Below are 20,438 nucleotides of genomic sequence, written 5' to 3' on the forward strand. Positions count from 1 at the left end.
AGGGTGTCGGTAAGACAAAGCAATTGTAATTTGTAACCTATTCAACTTAATCATAATCATCTCGGCAGCGAGAATGTAAATTGACCATCTAGGAATACGGACCGTTACTCTTCTTGAACTCTTCAGCCTCTTCATAATTAATTCGAGACAATATTCCTGCCAGCTTCCAAGTCGGTGATTTTCTTCCGCAGCTGTAGACGTCTCCGCTTTGTGTTGCCATCCTCCCCTGCAATCTCCTCCAATGCTTTGTCCGAGAGACCATTGACCCACGATGGCGAGAACAACTTCATGGGTGCTTCCGGGCCGTTCACGAGGAAATAATCCGCTCCCTGCATGCACACATTGTCGACAAATCGTTTCCTGGCCACTTTGTAGTACGCCCATCCCTCAACAGGTGGTTTTGGCAAGATAGAAACATGCCAACAGGTAAATGAAGAAGGACCCAAAAAGCGGCTGCAGTCAAGGCACTCAGAGTGATGAGGGAAGTGGTTGCACTTTCCCTAGACCGTAGTCAGGGAGGAACGCGCCACGGCTTCGAAAATAGTAAAATGCATCTTCCCTCGAATCTGCTCGGCTAACCGATTGATGGTATGGCCTTGGAGGAATACTCATTGAGATGCCTTTTTGCCAGACGGCAATCGCATCACGTGGTCCCCAGTGATGCGACTCTGGATGTTTTCTTTGCGGATGCGGACAATCTGTCTGCTGATGGTAGAACAGATAGGGCCCGTGACAATATCCGCTTGCCCAGGCTGCCAGAGATAGTCGAATTTCGGGTGGAGCATTTCCTCTCTTATGCTTGTCCAGATGTATTCTTTCCAGTTAGGAGAATACCACAGGCTCTCCCTGCGGAGGCTGTTGATAAACGATTTCGGAACCTGTATATGAATGATACAGGTATCCGCTGTAGGGCATCTCCTTTCTGCTTATTTGCGATATTCCTCAGCCGTGTCCTTGTCCGCAGTCCAGTAGTGAGCATTAAAATTCCAGTTGAAATCTCCGCCGGGAGGTGTTCTGAGTGTGCTTAGGTGGAGCCTCCCATCACTCTCAACGATATCACCCGGTTGCCTCAATTTCAGATGTGCCTTGCCCTTGTATAAAGAAATGTGCTCGGCGAGGATACCGGGCTCAGGCTGAACCATCACATATGCATCCGGAAATTGGAAATCTTGAGGTGTCATATTGATAGTTGCTGTCGTGGGTTGCTGATGGGATGGGCCCTGTTCATGTCTGCTGGGCTCATGTCTAGACTTATTCCTCGGCCGCTTATGCTTCTTCTTATGAGCCATGCGCTGGTTTGCCTGGGCTTGGAGCAGTTGCTGTTGACGAAGCCGTTGTTGTACCATTCTTTCACAGCCCCAGTTTATGGCTGTTATCTGGTATACCCAATAGTATACTCAAGCACCTCGACACTTTCTTCTGCCATTGTGATGTCGAAGGTTTGGATAATATGAGGCTGGAAACCACGGGTGGTAACGGACGCAGAAGACGACGACGAGGTCGATGACTTTGAGACAGACCTGGGTGCACTAAATGCAGCTGAAACCTTTCTCTTCCCACTGGTATCCGTCGATGCATTCGGCTGAGATTCGGCCAGGAAGACTGCGGCCTCCTCAAGGCATCTTATCTGTTCTTCGGTGAAACAAACGGGCCGGGTGGAAGATCTGACCCTGAGAAAGGTCCAATACCAAGAGTTATGAGAGAGGACATGGTGGAGGTGATTGAAGGGGATGAATATGATAGAATGTGGAAGTTAAAAGGATAATGTGAGACTGTGAGACTGGGACAGTGAATATGTCAGGAAGAAGAATAGTTTCGAAGGTTATCCATTAGATATAGAAGTAAGTGGGGTTTATTCGGAAACAATACTATACTGTACGAGACTATACCGTATTAAGCCATCACATGATTCTCAGGAGTCAGATGTTGCTGTTAATCGAGAAAGTGGAAATCAATTCACCACAGCGGGGCTATGGCAAACAGTGTGTATCACGATTTTGTGGGCTCAAGTATCCGGTCGCCCATCACTATTTGTTGTAGTCCAGAGGTATATGTTGTATTTATTATAGATGGAACGATGAGGCTATATATGCAACACGGAGCCAAGTTGATTCTCAATCAACTTGGTTCTCTGTATAGACACCTCGGGATCTTGCGGCTTGATTCCTGATTTGCATCAGCCTCATATCACAACAACAAGGAATCGGAGTTCATATTCTGGGACATGACAGAAGAAGCATAGACCAAAAGATATATTCCGAAAGCCTCTGCACACTGTTAGGATCTTCTCTTCTTTTTCAATTTTTATGTATTAATGCCGTTACCTCGCTGCTACTCGCTTCCTCAGTTCCTCGGAGAAATCTCAGGTTTCTCCCAATTGGAGCAGAAGGGCTTGTAACCTGCCATCACCGGCCCATTGAGATAGGCGATTCTGGCGCCAGACATCCCAGTCAAATTCTAAGCTGCTCCCTTCAGCCGTAGACATGATACCTCGGAATAAAGCAACTGCTTCGTCCCAAGATATGTCCATACCCATTCCGAGGCCAAATGAGAAGCGGCGAACTAGATCGGGGCCGCCGGCAAAGCGAACCAGATGCTTGTTCTTGGTCTGTAGAGCCTCGGCGAGGATCGTGTCGCCCCGGGATCGGCCAGCCTTGCCCTCGTATATGCCACTCATTTCTGCTGTCAACAGCGAGGGACCAAAAGCCTCATAGATTGGCACCGCCCTGGCAAACGTCCAGTCGATAAGACCAGTGATATTATAATCCTCATCCACCAATATATGGTCACCTTTGTCATCCATGTGTTTCAGAAAGAAGGGACCGTTGTCAATGCTAGGTTCAAATGCATTCCAATGGCCTTGTTCCGCCAGTTCTTTGAGGTATCTGAAGATGAGGTAGGCATTGACGGAGTACCGGGTGAAGAGCTGGCGGTCGCAGATTAATTTCAGATATCTCTCCGCCCAAGTTGCGTAGTACTCCCGTGCATTGCGAAAAGGTCCCATTTGCGAAAATGTACCAGTCCGGTCGCCCACGATGGGACCCATACAGATAGTACCATTGGGCCGTAAAGAGAGAGAGCCGATTTGCTCAAGGGGGTACTTACTGATAGTACACAAGATGTCGGCGTAGTTGTTGTACAGTTTGCGGAATTGCTCTTCTGACGGGCTAAGAAAAAGCAACGGCGTCCCAGGGAGTTCCTCTATCAGCATGTACGCAACGCCGACATCGTTTTCAGGGTCATTCAGTAGACCGAAGTCGTAGAGTGTAGGCGACGGCACATTCATATCCTTGAGCCATTCCAAAGTGGCACATTCGCTCTTTAAGCAGAGATTGCTGAAGTTGTCTGAGAATGAAGTGTAATTTTGGCGGAGGATCCGAGCAAGCCAGGCATTTCCATCGCTGAAAATAATTCGAAGATGAATGTGCATGCCGCCCATCCGCCTCTCTCCTAGAGAGTCCGTGGTGTCAAATGTACAATCCATGTCCCTGTTCCGCTCTGAAGCGCGACGTAGGAGGTTTTCGTCGTTGACCTTGCGTCGAAGTGTCGTTATTTCTTCTCTTTGCGCAGACCTCCATTCTCCTTCATCAAGAGGGTCATTCTATGATCAGATTAAAACATGCTTCAGCTAGCTACAGCTCAACGTACCTTGCAGCAATGAGTTGGGGGCACGGCATGAACAGCGCAAAATCGCTTCTGACAGCGTCCGCAGAGACCAATATCGATCGCAGCAGGAGCCAAACATTCGGATATACAACAGGTCCAGAAACGAAAAGCTTTTGACATATTTATGTTCCTGCAGCTTGTTCCTTGTGAATTTACGCGGAGACCGGAAGAGAACTGTGAGAATAGAGCGATGAGTTACTCACCTCCCTAATGGACGCTTATTTGTAACGGGCTAGAGCCCGCTCAGCGGCTCAGGACCACTGCCAAGGCCGTGTACGCTGTCTGATTCTCCTGTTTACCCCTGGATGCTGGGTTTTACAGTACAGAAAGGTCACATGATTCACAAAAATAGTTTAGCTTGGATACACTCCCTCAGTCCTCCAAAACAGTCCCTGTTGGAGGGATGAATAGCTTCACAATTACCCGATTTGGGCATCAACGTTGGTCAACAACGACTCAGAGTTGCTCAACGAGGCTTTTGACGTTCTCCATGCGCAGCATCTCGAAAAACTTGACGTGTTTTGCCCGCGTCAGGGCCTTGGTCAGCCCGTCGGCCACCATGCTGCCGATAGGTGTCCATTCAACATCAACACGTCCTTGGCTAATCTCCTGTCTGATCCATTGGCCGTTGATATCAACATGACGCAATTTGTGGAGATCCTGAGGTCTTTCGACGATACCAGGTCCACGGTTCGCTTGTTATCACACTGGATAGAGAGACGGTGATCAGGGACAAAATCGATGCGATCCATAAATCGACGCCACCACTGCAGCGATTTGGCTGCATCGGCTAAGGCAAGAAGCTCGGCTTCGGTAGTGGACGTGGTGACAGTAGGTTGCTTTGCAGCCTTCCAGTCCAACGGGCCACCATATACCTGTACGATGAAGCCGGCTGACCTGCGTCGGTCGGGGGTATCTGCATATGCTGCATCACTCGCAAATTCAACGCCTTTGAAGCCAGCGAGGCATAGCTATTCGGCTCCGCAGTACGTGATCGCAAGGTAGCATGTTGACAAAAGGTAAATGATCAATCGATCAACAGCTTGCTGGTGCTGTGCTACAACCTGGGAATCGTGAATGGGCGACTGTGGTGGAATCAATGAATGCCGCTGGTTGGGCCCTTCCGCCCTATATTATCTTCAAGGGCAAGGTCTTCATTGAATCGTGGTTTGATAACCTTGCACCTGACTGGAAGATCAATAAAAGCACAAATGGATGGACTGCCGATGAGGTTAGCCTCGATTGGCTACAGAATTACTTCATACCATGTATTGAGGGTCGTTCGAAGGGCAAATATCGACTACTAGTCCTTGATGGCCATGGTAGTCATTTAACGGCTCAATTCGATCAAATCTGCACTGAAAACAACATTATACCAGTTTGCATGCCAGCGAAATCATCGCATTTACTCTAGCAACTTGCTGTGGCCTGTTTTGCCCCCCTAAAGCGTGCATATCGATAAACTTGACTTCCCTTGCGGCATATCCAGAAGCCCATATTAAGCCATCCAAAGATACCTCGATACAAAATATCTTCAAAGCTACAGGATTAATACCGTTTAATCCTACTTCTGTGCTTGCAAAGGTCAATATTCGGATTTATTATGAAGCACTCCTGACATTAGGCAATCCCCTCATTACTCGCTCCTTGTCTCTTTCTCTATTAAACGACCCCTTACCCTCACCCTTACCGTCACAAGTCCCTTTATCCCCTCTATCACCATCACACACCTCCCTCATCATTCCTCTCTTACTGCTTCACTTAATACGAGTAACAGGCTGGCGGGACCATTCATGGAGCCAATCATCAATCCTTTGCACACCCTGCAGGTCTCCTTCCACAGTTTCCTGCTTATCCTCGTCAACCCAGCCCCGGGTATAACTGCCGCCAAAATCAATGATCCAGGCATCGCCCTTCATATCAACCAAGACATTCTCAGGCTTAGCGTCACCCCAAACAACGTCTGCCTCATGCAAACATTCAACGTCGTTTTGTATTTGCGTAGACCAGCGAAGCCGATCCTCATTTGTACAGTCGGACCAAGGCGCCAAATCCTTCAGAGTGCCTTTATTCTCGATATAGGTGAGAAGTAGTCCGACCAAACGTGTCCCAGGGTGGTACTCTTCATCGCTGTCGAGAGGATAGTGTTGAAGAACATCCTCGTCGTTGTCGATAATCAGACCGTGAAGGTGACAGATGCGTATATCAGCAAGAAGTGGCGGGCTTGCCTCAGCGTCCGCAAGTATCTTGCTGTGTGACTGTAGCTCGTGGTATCCATGCACTCGACCTGACACCCAAGGTTTGAAGAAGTACTCATCATCATCCACAAGGACCTTAGATGGGACCAAATGCGACGTTAGATCCAGAACCTGCACTTGACGAGACGAGTATTTGTTGAGTTTCGAGTTAAGTAGCAGAGATAGGTGCCGTTTAAGGGACTCGTTGCTCACATATTGACCCGGAGGTGAGAACTCCTGTCGCGAGAGGGCCACCCTGAAATGTGGCTGAATGTGGCTGCTGCTCTCAGCTACCCCTGCCTCGAGAATGAACCACGGCGGGTAGAGATAGCTATGCAGATTCCACGTTGACTCCATTTGATTTGGGGCCATCTGAGTCATAAGTTCCTCAAACGGCTTTCTGAGACGTTCCTCCACTTCACCGGATTCTCCATCTGGATCATCCTTATATAGGACGTTGTAAAACTTGCGATGCTGTTCCAAGACAGGAGACGAGGCGGCGAGGATCCGTGGATCGTAGCAGATGCGAAAGGCAGCATTCCTATGGCGGACGAGAAGAGTGATTTCGCTCTCCAAAGTGTAGTCCAGTTCCCAGGTAATAGACTCAGTGTAGAATCCTTGCATGGTGACAATATGCTGTGAAATTGGTGGACTAGGAAGAAGATGAACCCACTATGGATAGGGTAAACTTATGACGATGACTCGATGAGGACATATGACAGCTTTGCAAGGAAGGCCAAACGGATATAGAGAGATGACTTGATTTCAGATAGAAGGAATGCGTGGGCGAAGGGGATTTTAACCCCCAAGTGCCCTACGGGAGCTAAGCTAAAACAGAAAGGAGAGACTAATCTAAGACAAGAAGCCAATGAATCACACACAAGCTGGCAGTCTGAATGTGGCCAGGCAGTAGGTCCTGATGCAGATTGACAAACATGAAATCCTCAATCCACATATCCATGTAGGAACCCAGGGAACCTAAATATAGGCCTATTTGCCCGCCGTCGGCTTCACTGCCTCCACTTCACCATAGCTACCAATCAACGCTGAGTGTATACAGCATTAGCCCTGTTTGTGTTACCATGTAGCACAGTAGATGAAACTCACCGCCCCTTAAAAAAGCCCTTCATAATATTTATCGCAGCTCACATTCATGGCAACCCTTGTGCTTACAAGGAGCACAGGTATCGAGGCCAGAGGAAACCGCAGATTTGCACATATGGCATTTCCAACCGCGCTTTTACAATGCCTTTATACGGCAGAAGCTAATGTTTTCGCAGTAGCCACGGTCATAGAAGATGGTTGTCGAATAGTCGGCCCCAGTGCAGCGCTGGAGTTGATCATTCATATCTTTGACATTAGCCCTGATGGCAGCTGAACACTGAGTCGCTTCGGCGGGACGCCATTCTGCCGTGGCAGAGGGATGGTCGTAGTCCAGCCTTCTTTTGATCAATTGGCACATATTGTATTGAGTATATTCGTAGAACCAAAAAAATAGAGGGTTGGATATTTCCCGCGACTATGTAGAGATGGTATTGTGAACGCGAGAGCATGGTGGTAGTCAAACCCACATGGGTACAGGACACCTTGAGCAGGTTAACCTCGGTGTAGCGCAGGAACCGCAGCACTCTTGACGCTTGTCACCTCAACAAAAGGCTGGCGTCATCAATGTGGCGGTCGATCCTGGTGTTTTCGCCTCTAGCTGGGAGGCAAATGCACACTGGGGCCACATTTATTGGCATTACTATTCTGGGGCTATGCCACTATTCAGCTCGTCAATCAAGAAGCAGATGTCCCCAACACACCATACGGATTGCTGGTTGGAGTGGAGGTAACGTCAATGAAACTTTATTTAACACCTAGCTACTAGCCGGTTAATGGCGAAAGTAGCTGTCTACAATTCGAAAGGAGATTCAATCAATCCACTGGCTGGACAAGAAGAAATGAACCGAGCTCCATCAACCCGAAAGCTTTCCCAGAGGGATGTATCGGCGGAACAGCATGACGCGTAATATCGATTGCTGGCAGCGTGAAGTCATTGCTCGTAGTATACACAGTAAACATTGACTCACCACATCGCAAATAAACCCTGATTGAACCCAGTTTATCGTCAGACATCATGCATCGGTTAACAAACAGCATTAACCAGTGGCTCTGGAAGAACAACTAAGAGAGTTGGTAGGAGAGGGTTGCTAGCAGAGGGTTGCTACTTGCTAGCGAATAAAACCCAATCAGTTGTCATATCTTGTATTCCCAGTATAAATGCAGTCGCTGTGGGATCACTGGGGCAATCCGTAGAAGTATAGGCTCGTCAGTTGGCGGAAGCCACGCCAGTTGGCTGGAGGGTTTGCCAGTTGACGGGAAGCTCGCTCATATCGATATTCAATCACGTTGAATCATCCTAGTCCCCCCGTCGCGCAATGGTCAACACTTGCCTCCCGCTCGTCGCTACTCCGTAGTCAATGATACTAGTAGATTCACACAGTCTCTTTACATATCATCCACTATCCTCTCCAGTCTCCAGAAAGGTTTAACCTTTCGTGGTTCGTATCCAGGCCCACTTATTACTCAAACGGGACCCCGATCTAGATCTCTTAGTTACTAGTACGAGGCTCGTGCGTACCTTACACACGTGATCGAGAAGGGGCAGATTCACAGTATCCCTAGATTGCCCTTCGGCCCCTTCCTCCACATCTTACAGTTACATGCCACCGACTTCATCTGGGGAAACGTGGTATCCCCGATCTTCCAATTGTATTGCATCCAGATATAGATGCAGTGGCAGGTGTGATTGATTGGAAAAGTTCAAGAACAGCTTTCTTTCCGGAGGGTAAGCGAAGTACCCACCGCATGTGCCATCAATGGAGTGGATGCCCTCCCTATTCAATGGTATCTAATTCCGCTAGAAGATTTATTATAAATACAATAACAGACGTTTCACGTTCTATCTGCGGGTTCGAGTTCGAACTATTAGCTTCAACAAACAACAATGGAGACTACTAGCTTCGAAGCCGCCATCGACGCCGGCAAAATCCATGGCGCTGTTCTCTGCGCGACTGATGCCAAAGGGGACTTCGTCTACAACAAAGCAATCGGAACACGCACTCTGCTCTCGGGCGAAAAGAAGCCACTGGAGCTCGATGACGTGCTCTATCTAGCCTCGGCTACCAAGTTGATTACCACCATCGCCGCCCTACAGTGTGTCGAAGACAGCCTACTCACTCTAGACGGCGACCTATCGTCCATAATCCCCGAGCTCACCACCAAGCATGTTCTCACCGGCTTTGCCGAGGATGGGAGCCCCCAGCTCGAGCCACCAGCCCGGCCCATCACCCTAAAGATGCTGCTTACGCACAGCGCAGGTACCTCCTACCACTTTCTAGACCCGCAGGTCGCGAAGTGGCGTGAGCAATTCACTGATACAAAAGGAGCCGACCGCCTTCCGGTCGAAGAGCGATTTAGCTACCCGCTCAGCTTCCAGCCCGGTGCCGGCTGGATGTATGGATCTGGTCTTGACTGGGCAGGCCGCGTGGTGGAGCGCGTGGCAGGCTGCACTTTGATGGAGTTCATGCAGCGGCGGATTTTTGATCCGCTCGGTATTACGGATGCTCAGTTCTACCCTGTAACCCGCGAGGACTTGCGTTCGCGTCTAGTCGATCTCAATCCAAGCGATCCAGATGCTCTCGGCCGTGCAGTTATAGGCGGGGACGGCGAGATGAACTTGCGGGGCCGTGGAGACTTTGGTGGACATGGATTGTTTTTGCCAGGTTCTGATTTCGTCAAGGTGATGCGATCGTTGCTAGCTAATGACGGCGCGTTGCTTGCACCTGCTACCGTCGACGAGATGTTTCAGCATCATCTGAGCCCGGAGGCAACCGCTGGCCACCAAGCTGCACTTGCTAGCCCGGCGGGGATCTTTTTCCGTGTGGGAATTGACCCAGGAACGAAGGTTGGACACGGCTTAGGGGGGTTTGTTGACGCTCGAGGATGTCGATGGCTGGTATGGTGAGAAGACCATGACGTGGGGCGGCGGATTGACGCTTGCGTGGTTTATCGATCGAAAGAATGACTTGGGTGGTGTCGGTGCGATCCAGGCCACATTGCCGGTCGATGGCACGGCAGCGGCTGAGCTGAAGCAGGCCTTCCGCCGCGGCATTTATTCTGAATATGCAGCATGGAAGGAGCAGCAATGAATATGATAGGCAGCCTTGGCCAAGGTGTGCCGAACCGTCAGCGCTTGCTCGCTTTTGGGCTATGAAATCGGGGACTACGCCATAATCCTGCGTGTCACACGCCTAAGGTTCATCTACAGTGCATGTAGGGATTTGTACCTATGGAATTGATCAAGTATGCAGAATCAGATCGGACCGTATGCTATGTTTGGGGAATATATACAATGTCAACACAAGACCTCGCACTCAGCGGCCATTCCTCTGCATACTTAATGCTCGGAAACAAAGATACCGGCCATACCCATTCCCTGTTTGAATCAGTTAGTATACCTCAGGACTGGAGTCTGGCGATCAGAGAGTACTTACAGTGCCCACACACATCGAAGTCACGGCGATTCGCTTATCCTGTCGGCGCAGCTCGGATAAAGCAGTGACAACTTGACGTGCGCCTGTGGCGCCCAGAGGGTGACCGAAAGCACTATAGAACATCAGCATATGTCAACTGGATTGTGGAAGTGTCACTTACATAGCACCACCGCGCGGGTTCACCTTCGATTCGTCCAAAGCCAGCTTGTCGACACAGTAAACACCCTGGAACAATGAAGTATTAGCCTTGCACAACACTCGCACGTTTGAGAAACTCACCATTGAGGCAAAGGCCTCGTTAATCTCGAAAATATCAACGTCATCCTTGCTCAAGTTGAACTTGGTCAGGATCTTAGGAATAGCAAGGGATGGTCCGATACCCATGATTCTGGGCTCCAGACCAGCAACGGTAGCACCGCAGAACTTGGCAACGATGGGTTGACCGAGCTGCTGAGCACGCGAGCGCTTCATCAGCACCAGCGCAGCAGCGCCGTCGGTAATCTGACTGGCATTACCGCCGGTAGTAGCACTCGGAGCCCACTGGGGGAACGCAGCGCGGACCTTGCTGAGGCTCTCGGCGGTGGTACCGTAACGGATGCCATCATCACGGTCAACGACAATATCTTTAACCTCGCCGGTCTTGGGGTCCTTGACCTGAGTCTTGACGGGCACAATCTCATCATCGAGCCAGCCGGCCTTCTGGGCGCGCTCGGCCTTTTGGAAACTCTTGGCCGCGAAAGCATCCATCTGCTCGCGCGAGATGGTGAACTGTCCCGCCACGTTCTCCGAGGTCTGGCCCATGGGCTGGGAGTTCTGCGATGCGATAGGGTGCCTGGTGATGCGCTCGGACATTTCGGGGGCGCCGCCGTCGGCGTTCTTGCTCATGCTTTCGGCGCCGACGGCTATTCCGACGTCGATCGATCCGGTGACGATTTGGTTGGCGATGTTCTGCACGGCAAGGAGGCCGGAGGAGCAGAATCGGTTCGTGATTGAGGCGGCTGCTGTTACGGGGTATCCGGCGGCCAACACGGCGGAGCGAGCGACGTATGCGGAACCAGGGCAGAGTACGTTGCCAACGCAGACATCTTCGACAAGATTGGGGTCAAGGTTGGACTTCTCACGGACGGTCTGTTGTATGAATTAGTCGCTGCGCGTTTTGTCCTTAGTGTAGAGGGAGGAATGTACCGAGAGGAGCGAGACAAGTAGGTCGTCGACGGTGGTGTCCTTCAGCCCACCCTTGCGGGCTTTAGTGAGCGGCGTACGGGCCAGGTACGTGATGACCTAGTAGAAGGCAATTGGTTAGTGGCCGGAGCTTCTGAATGCTGACTTCGAAGTTGTAGAATCCAACGTACCACATCATCGGGGTTCTTTGCCAAAAGCTTCTGGCGGGCAGAGCCAGGAGCTGCGAGCTGGTTCGCGACCGAGCTCAAACGTTGCTGTGGTGAAGACATTGTAGATTCGTGGGAGAACGTTGAAAGGATGGGGAAGGTACCTCGGAACAAAAGAGCAGCGCTCGCCGTTGTAATATACCCCGGAGTGAACGACGTGGGGCAAAAAAAGAACCGCGGCTTCTCCAGAGTCTACCACAATTGGCTCAGGAACGAGCCGGTATTAAGCCGAGTGGAAGTGCCGAAGTCTTCGGGTGTCACGCCGTGTATGATACCGTAATTTATTGTTCCTCGGCTGGCTTTGTGAGGGTATGGTTGGTGGATGGGTGATATTCTGAGCGTTTCATGGCCCCACAGATATTGACCAATTCTCAATTACCGATTCGACGACATTGAGAGGGATATAGGGCTCGACGTCAATGTTCAAAGAGGTTTCTACCTAAGAATACGACAGTTAATCTTGTCAGATTGGATAGGCACAATCAAGAGGCATGAGGTGCTCTCACTCACAAAGGCTGGGAAACACTCGGTCAAGCCTTTCGGGCCCGGGGAAACGAAGGAGCGTGGGGGATTTCCGTATTGGTCGGACCCACTTCCAATGCGATCCGGGGTGTATGGCTATGTCAGAGCCCAAGCCATGACCTGGGTAGCGCCGTTAGGGGCGGCAGATCGAGGCGGGCGAGGTCCCGTCGTCTGTCTCCCGAGAGCAGGGGTTCTTAATACATAACTGCCTCCTTACAGGCCCTGAGGGTTTCGAATTTCCTCTAGTCATCAGGCTATAGGCAAGATACACCGCCAATACATTATACCCCGAGTACTGGTGGCTGCATTGAACTCTAACAAGCCATTCCAAGACCTCTGACCTCCAATATAAAGTCGACATTCCTGGAATCCTGGTCGCAATGGACACGCTTTCCGAAGTCGGTGTACCTGCTCTGGCCGCGGCCTCTGCTCTGTCAGTGGCCGCCGGTGCGTATCTGAATGCGAAGCTCGCTATTTCCACTGACCTGCGCGCAATGGCCAATGATAAGGCCTTCGCAAAGAGGCTAGGCGAGCGCATCGCCAAGCTCGATGGCTCAACGACCATCTATAAAATGCTTGAGAGAGCAGTGGAGGTCGAAGGACGAGGTGGCCATGATGCGCTTTGGTTTGAGCAAAGGACGTGGTCATACGGTGAATTGAAAGACCGTTGGTGCTTCCTGTCTCTTGATAAAACTTTGCAGCTGACTGCTAATGCAATATCTGCAGTGGCCGACAGGATGGCCGCTCTTCTCAAAGATCGTGACATCCACCCCGGTGATACGGTGGGTGTGTTCACAACCAACTCACCGGAGATGGTAGTCACTGTATATGCGCTGTCAAAATTGGGCGCTGTGGCCGCATTGATCAACACGAACCTGCGAGGTCAGTCCACCGTTCAATCGCGAACCATGAATAGCGTCGCTGATACTAGCCAAAGACGATACCTTCATTCATTGTCTGAACGTATCCAGCTCCAAGCAGATTGTCTCAACCGCCGATCTGGCGCAACACGTCTGCGTCGACTTACCACACCTTACGGTCAACATGACATCGTTCGGAAGTGTTGACACAGGCTCAGTCGAGCTCATTACCTCGGAAACCCTACAGCAATTCTCCCCGTCGGGACTCGCAGCTGCCACACGCAACCCAAAGGACCTTGCTCTCCTAATCTTTACATCGGGAACAACAGGAAAACCCAAAGCCTGTGCGATTCGCAACATGCTCACCCTGATTACCTCCACTCCCCTCTCGTCAGACGCCAACAACCCATCAAAGTACTACCCAATGCGCATATACTCCCCCCTCCCCCTGTTCCATGGTACAGCGTTCTTTACCGGCTTGTGTGCCGCCGTCGGTAACGGAGGAACATTATGTCTAGGGCGAAAATTCTCCGCTTCGCAGTTCTGGAAAGAGGTTCACGACTCTGGCGCCACTCGCATCCTGTATATCGGCGAGTTGTGCCGATATCTGCTCTCGACGCCGCCCTCGCCGTACGACCAGGACCATAAATGCATCGTGGCATCAGGTAATGGGTTGCGCGGTGAGATCTGGGAAAAGTTCCGCCAACGTTTCAACGTACCTGAGATCCGAGAGTTCTACCGCTCCACAGAGGGCGTTGCCAAGTTTGATAATCACGGTGTCGGTGCTTGGGGTGCTGGCAAGGTCGGCTTTTCTGGGCCCATTCGCCGCTTTTTGGAAGACGATACTTTCATCGTCAAGTATGACACTAATACTGAGATGCCGTACCGTGACCCCGTCACTGGGTTCTGTGTCAGGGCCGGGCTTGGAGAGGAGGGCGAAGCAATAGGCCGCGTCCGAGACCGTGGTTTGCTGATTGAGTACCTGGGTAATGCGGGTGCCACAGAAGAGAAGCTTCTGCGTGATGTTTTCCAAAAAGGTGACTTGTTCCAACGGACTGGTGACCTGGTCGTTCAAGATGCATCCGGGTGGGTGAGGTTCCAGGATCGAGTGGGTGACACCTTCCGCTGGAAGGGCGAGAATGTTAGTGCTGGGGAGGTTCGGGACCATCTTTGCCGGATAGATGGTGTGCATGATGCTGTTGTATATGGCGTGAAGTTGAACGGGTATGTGTTTCGGTTGTTTTGTTGCTTTTATGGTAGAGATTATCGCTGATGGATTGCTGCAGATATGATGGCCAGGCTGGCGCCGCTGGAATTACGCTCGAATCACCAGCACTTGAGACGGAGGTGATGTCTGCCTTGTACAAGCAGCTTAAAACGAAGGGCGTTCCCTCGTATGCTCTGCCTCGACTAGTCCGAATCACCGAGAAGTGAGTATTGCATTACATTCATCCAAATCGACCAGTGGCCATGGCGCTAACAGAGCTATAACTTGCAGGGTTGCCACAGGTGTGACTTTCAAACAGGCCAAGGGTGCCCTAGCAGTGAAGGGCTGGGATCCCCGTAGCCAGCATGACGGGGACATACTATACTGGTTGGACCAGTCCCAGTATCGGCGATTGGGAGAGCAAGATTGGAAGGAGATTGAGAGTGGTAAAGCCAGGATCTAAGTAATCAGTAGGTTGTACGCTGGATGTAAATTGGAAACACGATTCACAATATATCGTCATGAATTGTATCTTAGACCTAATGGATCCGTCATTGTGCTACATGCAGATTCCGTGGGAAACCGAAGTTTCGGTCTTGTCTTTTCTTTCTTTTCTAGATCTATTGACAATTCATTGCTCTGGCTAGGGCTGTGAGCCATAATTGCATAATCAAGATATACTCTAGGTACCTGAGAAGTGGCACCTGCATGTACTACGTAGTACTAGATATGTACCTCCCTTCAAATTGGGCCAAGTTAGGTAATAACCTTTGAGTTTGGAGAAAATCTCGGGAGATCTCAGGCGGGAGATCGACATAGCATAACCATGAGAGGTGGGGATCGCGCGTGTGGCTGGCCAGATCCACTATGCTACCCGTAGTGGGGCTCGCATAACAAAAAGAAAATGTTGTAACTTGTAGTACTCCGTACTCTGTATCTGTATATATTCCTCTCGTGGTCGGGTATAGTGGTTTTCCACAGTCCACGTCACGTGCTGCTAAATGTCGTATAACGGGTCAGTTGGGAACGTCAGGTACCTGGTTCGACCCCCGATCGTGGCGAATCTACTGTGTAAGGGGGATTAATTAGAGATACAATGGCATGCTCTCACACTAACTGATCCAGCAAAGTGTAGGCCCGGCTCTCAGCCATGACACCGACGTCAATGCAGCGTTCCCTCTCTACCTCCTCGACCCGTTTCTCCCACGTGGCAATATCAATCCCCGGCACGGTTTCGCGCAGGAAGTTGGTCAGCCCGCCGACCATCTCGACTAAGCTAGATTGCTGTTCGGGCGCAATCTCAGCACAGGCTTGCCGGATTTTCATAAAAGAGTATTGTAAGAAGGCGGTGCCGTCGCTAGGCCGGCAACTGCGATCTTGTCGATCCACAAGAACCACCCAGCTCCTAGGGGGAATATCCCCGAGTCGGACTTTGGACGGGTCGTCGGGGGCGAGCCCGGCATCGGAAAATCCGGCAGGGATAGGCCTCACACCCAATCGATCTGGCGATGGCCGGAGCGGCGATAGTGGTGGCGGTCTCCCGGGCAGCGACCAGCCGTGCTTACGGCGGTATTGCTCGCTATCGTCGTCATCAGAAGCGAGCGACGAGAAAGCCCCATGATATGCCATTCGCAAGATGGCCTTGTCGGGATCTGAATACGGACCCATAGACCAGAGGTATTCCAGGAATCGGACGGCGAAGTTCTCGGCGGTTAACCCGGTGTTTTCCATGGAGTAGTAGGCGATGTACCCAGGACGAGAAGGGTGGACGTGGTGTTCTGCGGCTGCGTTTGGGATATCTTCGCGTTGGGGACCGAGCAACGTGTACAGATGGATCCTAGGAAAGATTTGGGCGCGCGAGGTGAAGCTGGATCCCGAAGCTATCATCAAGGATGATGTGGGCAACTTACGGTTGCGTAAACCGGTCAAGAAGGCAGAGGTCGAATGGATGGTTTTCCGCCTGAGCCACTCCCAGTCTTCTCCTCCTGGTTCCCTCCCCCACAGCCGCAAAAGCTGCGAGCAGACACGAGACGAGACATCGTCCTTGTCCCGGTCCGGTCGCTGCAAGAAGCAGAGCTGTTGAAGACCTGCGCATTGTGCCAGGGCCGCTGCGAGGTCAACAAGGTCTGATGCTCCCTCTTCCTCATCTCCCGCCCACGCATCGACGCAGAGGCTGAGCGCAGACGCACCCCCAAGCTCATCCGAGGCAATAGCGGCCGCAATCACACGAGGCGGCAGGCTCCCAAACACCACCCAGTTGAGGTGGCAGTGCTCAGTGTATGCCACGCGCAGAACATGGCTGGAGATCGTGGAGGGGCCGAGCCTATCAGGCACCTCTTCGAGTCGCTGCAGCAGCTTCTGGCGAAACGGGGCCAGCATTTGAAGGTGAGCGAGCGCTTGTTTCTCGCGGGGAGGAGAGACGGGCTCCCGGGTGAGAACCAGCAGATTATCAATTGTGCGATCCATGTCCACAGGCACATTCTGCAGCGGCTCGTGTGATGTGGTCACACTCGAGGCTACTGCGGTCGATCCATCATCCTTTGCGTGGTCTATGGACCGATTTCGCGGCGATTCGTCTACCTTCAAGATGCTCGAGAGAATACCTGTTGAAGTTGGTCGAGGCGGATCCTCCAGCTCCGGTGGCCAGATATCTAAAATTCCCCCGTCAGCACCTGCAAAATCATCCGGATCCCACTGGCGTGAACAGACGTACAGTCCAAGGCTGCCGCATCAGCCAGCGGCCTCTCCTCCAGTCGGAGGATACCAGGGTGGTCTTCCAGACCCCACAAGCTGTAGTACTTCCTTATCCACTGAGCAATTGACAAAAGCACTCGAGGCCGCGAGCTCTCAAGTACAATATCCACCTCTTCCGGCTGGTCGTCTTCGACGGGATCCCAGTCTATGTTCTCGTCGGGGTCCCAAACCGTGGCCATGTAGTGCACAGGAAAGGCAGCAATGCCGTACTGGACACCGCTATCGAGCTCGGAGATGTCGAGGACGACCAAGCCATATTCAGTGCAGTCCGCCCGGAACACTGTCGAGAGCGGCTGGAACTGGACGTCGCCGGGGCGGGTGGCATCAGCAGCGCTATCGTCACGCAACAAGGCCAGCAAAACGCATGTCGCAGTGAAGGGAAACTGACTGAGCGTATCCTCACGCCACGGCAGCCGGGGCTGTTGTTGCACTGGCACCTCATCCTCGAAACTGGGCACATACGGGGGCTGCGCGGTGTCAGGTATGCTGGGCCGCTCATGAACCGAAGGTTCATGGGGAGACCGACGATACCAGTCCTCCACGAGCGCCCTCTCTGCCTCCAGCAGCGCTCGGTTCGCGGGATCCGAGAGGATTTCGATTAGCGCAAGGGTGTCGGTCACCATATGGTGCACCCGTGCGCCTGATGCTTCGAATTCGTTGTATCTGTCATGATACTGGCGGTAGGCCACAGTCAGGGCGCGGCTAGCGCCGCCGGGGCCGACATTTGCGACGACGGCAAAGAGGAAGGAGCGAGGGGTCGTGGAGTAGAGAGACCTGTAATCCCACGGCATAGTAATACTCGAGTGACTGGGGAGGAAGAAAGAGAATAGGACAGTGGCGCGGTCGGGAGCAAAGGAGGGGCTGGCCTAGGCCAAGGGCACTATCAAGGACTAGTTACAGCAACCTAGCCCACAACAAATGACCAAGTAATTCAAGAATCGATCACGGGAATTGATGTCTGTATCAATTCCCATCCATCACCCTTTCCATCGGAGACTGGTGGAGCACAGCTATCACAACGCGTTTCTTTCGAAGCCTCGATCGAAAATTGACCAGGTGAAGGAGACATACTTGCTATGGTATAGGACAGCGTATATATAATAGGCGACGCTTCGCGTCGCGACAAGGTCCCTACTAGGTTTCCATCCATTCCAACCCCAAATGTTCCCACATAGCTCGATCATAGACGTTAGGTACTCCATAGGTATCAGATCGGCTTAGACAAATCGCAAAAGCAGAATTACAATGACATTTTATGGGTACATTAGTTACAGTCACAGAATGTAACTATTTAAAAGGCTAAACTAATACCTCTTAGCACAAGTCAAAGTGCCGCAAATAACTGTATCTGTTGGGCCTTTCAGAAACTATTCCATCCACCAGCATGGCAACTAAATATCATTCCCATTGTAACCACACGCCCTGGCAACAAACTCGAACTCATGATCATTTCTGCAAGAGGGTAGATCTGACCATTCCTTCTTCAATATGAGTTGACACTCACCATTACCTGCTTTCTCATCCTCTTCCTTAGCAGCGTCGAACATGTATCGAAGCACCGCCCGACAGCCCAACTGCGTCCCAGCGCGTCGCAGGTAGTTCTTGGTATCCGGTGGCCACTCGCTGCGATTGTTACAACACCGCTCAACATTTTCTGCGGTGGGAGCCCTATTCGCCTTGAGACACTCCGCGGCAATTTGGAAAATATTCACAAAGCCCTTTCGAAGTGACTTATTGGTTTTGAGGTTCTTTCGCACATCGGGATCGAGGTGCACGAGGATGTAGTCGTTGTCTTCTATCCAAAAGTCGCCATCATCAATTTCCTCCTGAATAAGGTCGTACGTAGTCTCGCCGTGAAAGATCAATGAGCTCCTCATTCGGGCGGATAGAAATCCTTCCAGGCACTCTCCGCATGTACACCCATATCGGAGGCATGCGTCATTACGCACCGAAGTATCCCGTCCCAACAGCAAGGAGAGACAGGACACTGCAGTGTCGGGGTACCCTTTAAAGTGATCTGATACGTTCAAGATCCTGAAAAGGCCATATGACTTTCGTGTTCGCATTGTCTCTAAATTCTCCTTCAATGCTTCGAGTGGGGTGTACCCGTCAATATCACGGGTCGTCTTCCAGGAGTCGGCGTGGTGGACATTCTCAAGTAGCCACCGTGTGCTCAGGGGCTTGAGCTCGGATGCGGTTAAATGCAGAAGCGTGGCTTCAGAGTTGGTCACTCGATCCCAGCCAATCTCATCGTCGGCGTGGGTGACGAAAAAAGCTTTGAGTTCTTCGTCCGTCAGAGTGAGAACTGCGTGGTGTAGCGGCAACGCGTCACGAAGTCTTTCCATTTTCAGTTTCTTTACCTCAGTAAAAACGATCTGTTTCGTAGATCACTTCTAGTTCTTCATTCTCAAGATCTTCAGCATAGCTTCTACGCGGATCGAAATCGGAAGTAGCCCCAAGGGCGCGAGACTGGTGTTGGAGATCGAAGGAAAGTGCAAAACACCGAGATGCTCCGATTCGGCGGAAACCGCACGATCGCCAAAAGTCAATAGCACCGGATTGAATTCGAGTCCGAGACATCAAGCGTTCTTCTGCGGACTTGCCCACTAACTGCGATTCGATATCAGCTGTTAGTATTCCGGGGCTGACTAGAGCATGTAGAGTCCATGCTCGCTCAAAGGCTTCATTGGAACCGTAGAAAAGATCTGCGAGTTTGCCGTCTAGCTTATCGTCTAGGTAGAACCGTTTGGCCTTTTCCAAAAGTAAAGACACTACTCTCTGTCCCAGCCCTTTCCGACGTAGTTCCGGTGCGATAACATGAAGCTTTTCAATTAGGAAAAGTGGGCCATGATCAAGATCATTTCCCCATACACCAGTTCCTCTTTGTACTGGATGGTCCTTATACTTGGTTTGGACTGTTCCATATCGATCAAAGACATGAAAGGCCACACCGCACGTTTCCTCACTGGGCTCTTCCATCCTTTCCCAGGATTCAGAGCGTATGCCCTCTCGATGAATGTATCGAGCCAGAGCGGTGGCTACAGTAACGCCGTCGCAGGTGCATTTGGCGATAAAGTTTTTTATCCACTTGAACTCGCCCATTTCCTCATCAGTCAAGGAGAGTCGAATCTTCAGCGTTCGTGTCGTGTCACCGGAGGTGGTATACTCGTAATCTTCAATATCCTCTTCACAATCCAAATCTTCGCTTTCATCTTCCCTCCACCATCCTCCTTCCCCACCTAGATGTAAGGTCCGAGCGTTTTCCT

General features: G+C 51.3%; 9 protein-coding genes across 9 annotated transcripts; 2 read left to right on the forward strand and 7 right to left on the reverse strand.

Moving 5' to 3' along the window:
- Positions 1–137: 137 nt before the first annotated feature.
- N7515_007840 (Dynamin) lies at positions 138–785 on the reverse strand (the record flags this gene model as incomplete). Its single annotated transcript, XM_056668584.1, has 2 exons — positions 138–453; positions 634–785. The coding sequence occupies 2 exons, from the start codon at positions 783–785 to the stop codon at positions 138–140; spliced, it is 468 nt and encodes a 155-aa protein (XP_056518414.1).
- A 141-nt stretch (positions 786–926) lies between these two features.
- On the reverse strand, positions 927–1,346 carry N7515_007841 (uncharacterized protein; the record flags this gene model as incomplete). Its single annotated transcript, XM_056668585.1, has 1 exon — positions 927–1,346. The coding sequence occupies one exon, from the start codon at positions 1,344–1,346 to the stop codon at positions 927–929; it is 420 nt and encodes a 139-aa protein (XP_056518415.1).
- A 1,016-nt stretch (positions 1,347–2,362) lies between these two features.
- N7515_007842 (uncharacterized protein) lies at positions 2,363–3,484 on the reverse strand (the record flags this gene model as incomplete). Its single annotated transcript, XM_056668586.1, has 1 exon — positions 2,363–3,484. The coding sequence occupies one exon, from the start codon at positions 3,482–3,484 to the stop codon at positions 2,363–2,365; it is 1,122 nt and encodes a 373-aa protein (XP_056518416.1).
- A 1,939-nt stretch (positions 3,485–5,423) lies between these two features.
- On the reverse strand, positions 5,424–6,527 carry N7515_007843 (uncharacterized protein; the record flags this gene model as incomplete). The annotated part of the gene is made up of 1 exon (XM_056668587.1): positions 5,424–6,527. The coding sequence occupies one exon, from the start codon at positions 6,525–6,527 to the stop codon at positions 5,424–5,426; it is 1,104 nt and encodes a 367-aa protein (XP_056518417.1).
- Positions 6,528–8,892: 2,365 nt separating this feature from the next.
- On the forward strand, positions 8,893–10,096 carry N7515_007844 (serine hydrolase domain-containing protein; the record flags this gene model as incomplete). The annotated part of the gene is given in 2 exon segments (XM_056668588.1): positions 8,893–9,852; positions 9,869–10,096. 2 exon segments carry the CDS (start codon positions 8,893–8,895, stop codon positions 10,094–10,096), a joined length of 1,188 nt encoding a protein of 395 aa, XP_056518418.1.
- Positions 10,097–10,344: 248 nt separating this feature from the next.
- On the reverse strand, positions 10,345–11,892 carry N7515_007845 (putative peroxisomal 3-ketoacyl-coA thiolase (Kat1); the record flags this gene model as incomplete). Its single annotated transcript, XM_056668589.1, has 6 exons — positions 10,345–10,383; positions 10,442–10,553; positions 10,602–10,666; positions 10,721–11,569; positions 11,627–11,722; positions 11,794–11,892. The coding sequence occupies 6 exons, from the start codon at positions 11,890–11,892 to the stop codon at positions 10,345–10,347; spliced, it is 1,260 nt and encodes a 419-aa protein (XP_056518419.1).
- An 839-nt stretch (positions 11,893–12,731) lies between these two features.
- N7515_007846 (putative bifunctional fatty acid transporter/acyl-CoA synthetase (FAT1)) lies at positions 12,732–14,881 on the forward strand (the record flags this gene model as incomplete). The annotated part of the gene is made up of 4 exons (XM_056668590.1): positions 12,732–13,233; positions 13,268–14,435; positions 14,498–14,641; positions 14,710–14,881. 4 exons carry the CDS (start codon positions 12,732–12,734, stop codon positions 14,879–14,881), a joined length of 1,986 nt encoding a protein of 661 aa, XP_056518420.1.
- A 644-nt stretch (positions 14,882–15,525) lies between these two features.
- N7515_007847 (uncharacterized protein) lies at positions 15,526–17,963 on the reverse strand (the record flags this gene model as incomplete). The annotated part of the gene is made up of 2 exons (XM_056668591.1): positions 15,526–17,090; positions 17,114–17,963. The coding sequence occupies 2 exons, from the start codon at positions 17,961–17,963 to the stop codon at positions 15,526–15,528; spliced, it is 2,415 nt and encodes an 804-aa protein (XP_056518421.1).
- A 714-nt stretch (positions 17,964–18,677) lies between these two features.
- N7515_007848 (zinc knuckle transcription factor) lies at positions 18,678–20,409 on the reverse strand (the record flags this gene model as incomplete). Its single annotated transcript, XM_056668592.1, has 3 exons — positions 18,678–18,998; positions 19,122–19,477; positions 19,545–20,409. Coding segments are annotated over 3 exons (1,542 nt in total), but the record flags the coding sequence as incomplete, so codon positions are not given.
- Between the last annotated feature and the right edge of the window lie 29 nt (positions 20,410–20,438).

This window comes from Penicillium bovifimosum (genome assembly GCF_028826915.1).
Source record: "Penicillium bovifimosum strain IBT 22155 chromosome Unknown utg000006l_segment0_segment0, whole genome shotgun sequence".
NCBI lineage: Eukaryota > Fungi > Ascomycota > Eurotiomycetes > Eurotiales > Aspergillaceae > Penicillium > Penicillium bovifimosum.